The following is a 9,113-nucleotide window of genomic DNA, read 5'->3' on the forward strand; positions in this document are numbered from 1 at the left end:
ATCCATTGCTCCAAAACTAGTTAATTATCCAAAACAGACAAACTCTAACCCTCGGAACCCCACATTACTCAGTTTCTGATTGATTTAACTCATGTCGCTGGAATAGACTGGATTTTATAAAGTCGGGGACCCTGTCTCATATCTATCACTGTGTCTCCAGCACCTGCTGGAGAGTGAGCGTTCAGGAAACGTGGCTGAATGAGTGCATGGCCAGGTGGTCCCCAGGCTCTGCTCTCTTCCTTAAAATCCTGCAGGACACATTCCAGCACCCTTGGTACTGATGCTGTGGAAGAGGAGGGCATGTCAGGAGGTCACGTTTCATTTTCAGAGATGCTTTTAATGACAGTACAATTATAGCACAGAATGTTTCCCAAGATATGGCTTTTCTCCTCATTATGGATTAATAATTAGCAATTAGTCAGACCTAATTCTCCCAAAGTAACTATTGATACTCACAACTAAGGCTCAGAAAGGCCAAAATATTGTTAAAGGTCACCAAGTTTATATATGACAGACTTAGGATCAGAACCTGATTCTCGGGGGCCCCCAAATCCAGTCCCTTTCCAGGTAGGAATAAGCTCCCTGTCATCTCACCCAACCAGATGAGGATGGCTCTAGCTTCAATGTTATTGTAATCACAAACCCATGAAGTGAGTTAGCATATACCTTTGCTTTGTCATTTTTCAGGTGACAAAGCAAAGGTACAGAGAGGTTAAGCAACTTGCCCATTGTCACACAGCTCCCAATAGAGTCAAATTATAATGAAAATCTACAGATTATTGTATTTTACTAAAAACCTATCAACTCGATTATGAGAGACAATGTTAATGATATATAGTCAGCATTACTTCCATGATGATTCACAACCTTATCAAAAGATAAACAAGCCACATACTCTAAACTAACATAAATAATTATTCAATTGATCCAACCATTTTCCTAAAACACTCCTCTCTTAAATGAAGACTAATAGGCTCTCAAGTTCCAAAAAAAAAAAAAAAAAAAAAAAGCCCACTGCAATATTGATTGTATGGTACAAACCAAAGGTATTTTAACCAACCCCATGTACAAGTCAGAAGACAAAGTAAAAGTGAATCTAAATATTTAGGAATTATAATCAAAGCAGAAACTGATAAAATATGTTTCTATCCTCCTCTCTGGACAAATATAACTGCATGATAATCTGAAATGCCAGGTTCAAATTTAGACCTCTCAAACTTGGCAAATCTGGTTCTGGAACCGGGGGACACACCTGCACATGTGGACCCCACACCCTATCTCCAGATTCCTTGCCCAGCCTCTCCTCCCTTGGAGAAATCCCTTGGCCATTCCTTGGATGGAAGACTACACTCCATCGGGGCAAGCCACCCTGGGAGGGAAGGACAGCAAATGCCCCCACAGAGGCAGGCAGGTTGTAGAAGTGGGCTTGAGTCATTTAGGAAGGTAATTCCAGTGTCCAGAAAGGCCTCACTGATACCACTGAAAAGTACTGAGACTCAGGAGAGCCCCCAAAAGCATAAGGCACAGAGCTTGAAGTATGCTTGCCGAGGCTTCAGGACAGGGCCCTGACAGAAACACCTGTCACATAAACTTTCAATGGAGGCAGCTGTTCAGAGCCAATATCCTAAAATTCATCCCTTCATGACCCTTCCTTAACCAAGACCTTCTACCGGGCACAGTTCATTCACTGCTCTTCTGGGAGGGGGCAATTCCTACACAGACACCTTCTATCTCTGGTCCAAGCAAACTACAGCGCGTAGTTTTCAAAGGCAGCTATGAACTGCATGTATGGTCAGGGGTTTTAAGTCCTGTCAACTGGATGGGCTTTGTTACTCTAGAGCAGTGACTCTAGACCAGGGGCAGTTCTGACCCCCGAGGGAAATTACACTAGGTCTGAAGACCTATCAGGAAGGCGCATTTAGTGGACAGAAGCCAGGGATTCTAGAACGCACAAGAACATTCTCTATATACAGGACAGCTTTCCACAACAAAGACTCTCCAGCCCAGAAGGACAGAAGCATTGGGACGAGGAAACTGCTGAAGAGGAAGGGCTCTTTTCCTCCTCTGGTTTCTCATACTGCCGCGCACAGTGCTGGATACACAGCAGGTTCTCCTTACATATCTGCTCATTGACCATCTGGTTCCATGCCTTTCTAGAACTTTCATTCATGTGATAACTAAACTAAGTGTGCCAGGAACCATGAGAGGCTACAGAGGTGCACAAAGGAATGAGCTGCAGTCCCTGTGGTAGCAGAAGCTGGCATACAATTTAGCAGGAAGAGACAAATAAACCAATACTTTAAACCCAGCATGAAATAAAGCACCTGCCACTACCAGAGATTTGGATATTTTTCTATTTGTTGTCTGACTCTTCTCATTATCCTATAAATTCCAAACCAAGCAAGAATTTTGTTACGTTCACTACCACAGTCCCAGAATCCTCTCCAGTAAAAGCAGTAGACACGCCGTTGTTGTAATTTTGCATAAAAGCAAGAAATGCAATAATATGTACATGGCATAAATAAACTGAAGAGAAGCTTCTAGGGAGGGAGGAGAGTTCACATGGATAGAGTACTAATCGTATGCTGGAAACAGCTCTGAGCCTTTTTGAACGTGTTACCTAATCTTATTCTTGTAGCAATCCTACAAGAAGCCACCCTTCTTGAGGAAATGGACGCTGAAAGCCAACTTGCTCAAGAGCCCAACAAGTGGTAGAATAAAGATTTGAGGATACCTAACCTTGGGCCTTTGCTCTTATCCACCATGATGCACTGTCAAGAGATGAGCAGAAACTGGCCAGGGGAAGGGCAGGAAAAAGTGGCCTTGGAGTGAAGGAATTCCAGGAAATGAGCAAAATCAAGACAGTCTGGCTTATTTCAGGAACTATAGTGAGTCTGATATGACTAAAGTATAGAAAGGAAAAGTGATGAAAGATGATGTCGGAGAAAAAGAAATGAGGGCCAGATCATATATGATACGTGCAACAATGTGTCATTTACCCAAGATTATCACGGAGCACACATGAGGTTTAAATTGAACAGCTCCAGGCTGGAAACCCAACTCCATCATTTGGTTCATGGATCTCTGAACTTCCACATCCTCATTTATAACAAGGAACATACCATAAACCTACATCATAGAACTGCTCTGGGGACAGAAGAAAACATGTTTAAGTGATTAGAAGTGGGCCTGACACATTTTATGTCCTATAAATATCACTGATAGATTTGTGCTACTATGATCCTTGGTAAAGTTTTTTTCCACAGTTGTAAATATGCAACATAATCATAGCTAATTTTCTTAAACATCAAAGCTTCTTAAATTGTTGTTTTCCTAATCTATTGTTTCAAAGTAAACTCCACAAATCTCTGAGAAACACCAAATTTACAGCTCACAAACACAGAAAGCTGCACCTACCTCGCACCTACCTCTCACCCCGTCTGCCCCTAATGCCCTTCTGTTGCCACCAGGGCAGCTGTGACAACATCTGAAGCTTTTAACATCCATGGATTGAAAAGTAGGAAAAGAAAAGAAGCCATGTGAAGATGGAACAGCTTACAGCAGTATTTTGTTGAGAATTTGGACACAGTTACCACCCATTGAGTTAACAAAATTTTTTAAAAAATCATTTTCCTGAATTATCCCTAATTCCCTGTCCCCAGATCTACTGGTAATAGTAATGTGCTGTTCCTGCTGACAGCTGACAGTCAGTACCCGCTGAATAGTTGAATGTTAGTCCATTTTTCATCAGCCATCACTTAAGTACATTCAGAGACTGGGACCTGGACCTGGCTTCTTCTTACCTCCCAGTCCACCACCTTTCTACCAAGGTTTCCATGGGTGACCTGATAACTTTCCACACAGGTAATGTGCCAGCATTTCCAAACCTCTCTGCCTTCACCCTTGCTGTTCTCTCTGCCTGGAACACCCTTTCACCCTCACCTCTTAACACTATCCTTACAAGGCTTAGGACAAACACCACCTCCTCTCTGAACTCTCATTTCCCTTCCCTGGAGAATTAAATGGCATGTTCTACGAACTTGCCCAGCACTTGGTGCACTATTTCTATGGCTACAATGGCCCTGTATCACACAGAGATGTGACAAGTACCACTCTAGGTGCTTTCTGTATGCTTTCAAGTGGCTTTATTACAAAACCCACTTTGTAAATGGAAAATCCACACTCTGAGAGTTGAACTCACCAATGATCATATAACTAGAAAGGGACACGACCAGAAATCCAACCATGATCTGACAGTTCCCTAAGTATTTCACCCTGCCATGTTGCCTTTCTTTGATGGTCTATTTCCACTTGATTAAATGTATAACCAATATATAATCCCAATATGGGATTATAGTAAATCTCATTGGACTATTGTAAATCCTTTGGTGGCAGAGACTAGGGCATGTCTATCTTTTATAAATGTGGATAATACCCGTTTATGCAAAGTTCTTGTGGAGATTAAATGTGACAATACATATAAGCACTTACAGTGCCAGACAGATAGTAAGTCCTTAACCATTCGTGGGGTTTCACTGTTGCCATTGTTGTTGCCAAGTCTGATGCCAAAAATAAAGCCTTGCAAATATACTCAAGCTGAGGTTCCTCTCTGAGGAGGAGAAATGGGTAAGGGTATAATGGGATAAGCAAACGCTGCTTTGATTTGGCATTTCCCACACTACTTGACTAACTACTCGATCTGAAGCAACAAGAGATATGAAAGCTTTGCTTTAGGGTTATCTGATGCCTTAATCTTTCTATCACTATGTGAATACTAGGCAAACTTCCTATCTAGTTCCAAACCCTTGCAGCTTTGTGACTTTCTTACTGCCATTTCTTATGCAGTCTGCTAGGTTCTCATCTGAAAAGTCAATACATAGGTTCTGGGCTAGAAGAAGAAGAAAATCACAGATTTAAATGGAAGTACAAATGGCAAAATGAAATCCGAAGGGGCTAGGGTGTAGTTCAAGGAGAGAGCACTTGTCTAGCATGTGTGAGACCCTGGGTACTGATCCCCAGCACTGCAAAAAAAATTATAAATTTAAATCTGAAATCCTGGCAAAAACACTCTTTTGTCTTGATAACATTAAGCAATACTTCAACTTCCCATGCGTGTTTGTTTGTTTTTGTCAGTCAGCCCCTAGTTAGACCGAAGCTCACATAGTGGGGGCAGTCTTCCATCCCATACACTCCTATCCTCCCGGCCTAACACATACGTAGCATGTTCTAATCACTTACACTGATGTTGTAACTGAAATATTTCTGTGTGTGTGTGTTTACATCCACACACCTATATATGTGTACATACACATGACATCATTGCACAATTTATAAATAAATGTTCATCTATCTCCACATATACACATTGTATATTTGTTTACATGTATTTCTATTTGTGCAGATATTTCAAACTAGAGAAAGATTCATTTGCCAAAGTTATACCTTAATATAATAAATGCTTCTGGCTGACCTGTGTGATACTTAATAGATATATACTACTACCCATATGCTAGTAATTCAGCTGTTTAAAAGAATGAATCTCAATAAGTATTCAAAGTAAAACAAATGTTTGACTTAACAAATATGAAACTTATCTCTCAAAACTCCTATCTCTGTTAATTAAGTGATGTGACTAGGTAGGGTAGGTATGGACAGATATTGTTTCTCTATAAATTCGACAGGCAAAATATTCCAAATTCTTATGAAAAGGCCAGATGTCCTTATTTAGGTTGTAACATACACTGGAAATTTTAATGATTATTAAGACAAACATTTTCTGGGTACAATGTACTGGACACTTGGCATCAATTGTTTTTTTTTTAAACCTTATGACAACCCTGCAAGGCAGATGTCATTATCCCTATTTTATAGACAACAAAGCTAAGACTCAAAGAGAGAGTAACTTGCCAAAGATATTCTGCATTTTATCATGTCCTGGCACAGGCAATGTACAAATTCAGGATTCTAACCTGAAGCTCAGATTCTTTCCAATAGGCAATAGTGTCTCTTTCATAGTTTTACAGACACTAATTTTGAGAGATGTGTTTTTAGGTAGTTTTTATAGTGTTGAATTTTAATAAGTAATTCTCCGCATCTAGAAACCAGACTAAATGACAAACACTGAAGATTACTCCAGGCTAAAGACAGCAAGGATCAAATGTGTCTCAGCAACCATCAGTCTGTATTTATCAGAATAGGAAGCCTTTTCCACTTAATTGTGTCCTCTAAAAAGAGTCTATTCTCGAACAGAGCTTCATTATTTCTCCTTCTATATATAAAGAAAATGGGCCCTTTCATTGCAAACCAATGGGAAGTTCTTAACTCATTTCTGTATATTACTTGGAATAAAGTGCTTCCTGTCTTCAGAGAAAAGAATTGCTAGGAGCTATACCTTTTGCCTGCTTCTCAGTCCAACAATCAATATTGTGAAGGCGAGAGAAAATTAACCCTGATGTACTTTTAAGGAGAGTGGGGTTATTTTTTAAAACTTAATGATGGTAAAGTTACAAAGGGAAAGGAGTCTTCCTTCCCATTTAAGGAAAACTCAGCTGCCTTCCTCTGGAAGAAATGGCTATATCTTCTCTCTGACCTTTCCAGGAGCAGGCCTGAGACAGAGAGAAGCCATATATTATACAAGTTTTTTTTTTTTAAATGAATAGACACTTCTGGACATTTGTAAGTAATGCAGTGAAAAATGTTTACATTGGCTCTCACCTGGCTAGAACCATCCTCTGAAGAGCAGAGGAAAGCCCTCCTCACTCAGACCCACACAATCAGAAGAGCCAACTTCAGCATCTTCAGCCCTAGGGACTGAAGGGGAAAGGGACCCCTCCCAGTGATTGAAGCAGTTTGTTCCCTCTGCTGGGGAAGGCAGAAGCAGGCAGCTCTGTCTTTTCTTTCATCTAGCTAGCTACATTATTCCTGCTGCCAGGAACTTATTTTCAGAGCCTTACACTAAAATTCCCCCAAAGGAGGGGAAACTACTAGGCACACAGAGTGCTGATTTCCAACCTGGTTTGGTCTTTTGTTTTCTGATTTCAAGTCCCTATCTAAAGTACATCTCCCATCTTCCAGAAGTATCCACATGTCTAAGCCAAGAAAAGGAGCTGGGAGCTTTGAAGCTTTAAAGTACTGAAAATTTCAGCACTCACTCTTCAAAGATAATGACCTTGGGTAACTCATCCTTCCAAAGAATCAGTTTGTGGTCTCCATAAGAGGTGAAAATATCTGTTATTTAGAAAGTTGTTGAAATTTCAACATAACAATTGCACAGTTCTGGCTCTTAGTAGGAGGTCAGCAAGTGCTCTGTATTTGCGTGGGTACACTGCGCAAAGAAAGGGGAACCTAGTGGGTGTCCATGTTTTCACTGTCCAAGGTTTGCCCATCACTCTGCATTGATTTATGCCACGAATTGCTCACCTAACCTTGGGAAGACACTTCTTACCTGCTTCTAGTTCGCTTTAGCTTCAAATATCTTCAGAGCCCAAGAAATAAATTCTTATTAAGTACAAAGGACTAAGTTATCCCACCAGTTATGGGCAATTGTTACAACTCAGTCTTGGGAAGAAATGAGTATAGTCTTTATATAGGCAAAGCAGGTGTCTGTATCTCTCTTGGGGTAAGGGGTGGGAAATAGACCCTACCTAGTCTCCAAGTCAGGAACAGCACAAAGGGGATTGGAACAAGAAAGCCTGGATGAAAGGGAAGCCTCTGCCAGACGGTCCTTGTCGGGGACCCTGTCCTCAGCGCACCGGGAGGAAAGGACGCTAGAGGGGAGGAGCCCCAAGGGCAGGAGTACCTGAAGACTCTGGCTGCTGTCTGGTTCCTCCTCCACGCTGTGCCCTGTTGCAGCACCCCCTGCACGATCTCCTTTTCGTTGGGCAGCCGGTAGACTGGGAAGACGTAGAGCCAACAGAGGACCACAACGCAGAGGGCACTGGCTCCCACCGGCAGCCGGGTACGCGGGAACTTCCACGCCAGTATGGCCATGGCCCCTCTGGACGTGTGTCGCCGGGCCTGCCCGCAGGGGTTCATCGCAGCCCCGGCGTCCCAAGGATGGGGGCCGGAGCCTCAGTATAACGTTAGGCACAGTGGCAGCGGAGGGTGCCCCCACCGCGGCCCCCCATACACACACACCTTTTGCTTTCTTGCTTGCACAGGCACGCACACTGCTTCGGCCCCCACGGCCCCAAAGGTCAGCACACGGATTTCTGATAATGCAACTTTTTCCAGTATTTCTTTCTACGGGAACTGGCCGGCAGATAAGTCACGAGCTACAGTCATGGTCGTTCCCTGCAGAAGGCGGGCGCTGGGGGTCTCCAAGAACCGAGAGAGCGGCGGCAGCGAGTCGCTCTACCAGTTCTATAGCATCACAGTAGCCCTCCGCGAGGGTCCGAGAAAAGGCGCGGCTGGCTCTCAGACATTTGGCTCGCAGCGGCGTCCCCTTCTGAGAGATGCTCCTTCGCCCTTCGCCGCCTCTCCCCGCCTCCTGCGCTGCTGCGCCGCCAGGCACCCCCCCAGACGCGCTCTCCGCGCCGCGCCAAGTCCTTGGAAATTTCCACCTCGGCCCGGGACCGCTATCCTGCCCCTGGCTTCTCGGCCTCACCCGCCAGGACCCTCGCTCCCCACCCCTCCCGGAGAAGAAAAGAACTCGGTCTCATCAGTTAATTCAGCCGCGCGCCGCAGCCTTCCGCTGCGCCCCGGACTTCGCAGACAAACGCCCCGGGATTGGTGGAAATCAAGGTCTCCCCCGCCCTCCCCCACCCGCAAAATTGCCTCCTTCGACCAGTTCAGATCCGCGAAGCTCGCCCAGCGCGCGCACCCTTCTCTCTTGCCCTTGTTCTCTGGAGATAGAGGCAGACAATAAAAACAGCAGCTCCCTTAAAAATACATATATATTCCCCGAGTGTGGCAGAAACTGGCTGATATTCCCAGCCCTTCGATGCGCGGCTAGTGGGTCGGGGCTGCCGCTGTCACCCTCCTGTAAGTGGTTGGTTATTGACCCGCAGCGAGTCGCGGAAGCCAGCGGAGATTTATTCCTTCCTGCGCCCCTAACCCCATTAACCGGTCCCGTAGCCGCAGATCTAGCAGACATCCCAATTTCCGTGCGCGCT

General features: G+C 44.0%; 1 protein-coding gene across 1 annotated transcript in view; it reads right to left on the reverse strand.

The window, feature by feature from the left end:
• Positions 1–8,615, reverse strand: part of ST8SIA1 (ST8 alpha-N-acetyl-neuraminide alpha-2,8-sialyltransferase 1) — a gene marked incomplete at its 3' end in the record, with an annotated part of 142,793 nt that extends 134,178 nt beyond the window's left edge. The window contains exon 1 of the mRNA XM_081311250.1: positions 7,799–8,615. Within this exon, the coding sequence (XP_081167376.1) occupies positions 7,799–8,034 (236 nt within the window). The 5' untranslated portion in view covers positions 8,035–8,615. The remainder of the gene's footprint in view (positions 1–7,798) is intronic.
• Between the last annotated feature and the right edge of the window lie 498 nt (positions 8,616–9,113).

The sequence above is a fragment of the Spermophilus citellus genome (assembly GCF_964194105.1).
Source record: "Spermophilus citellus genome assembly, chromosome: 10".
Classification (NCBI taxonomy): domain Eukaryota; kingdom Metazoa; phylum Chordata; class Mammalia; order Rodentia; family Sciuridae; genus Spermophilus; species Spermophilus citellus.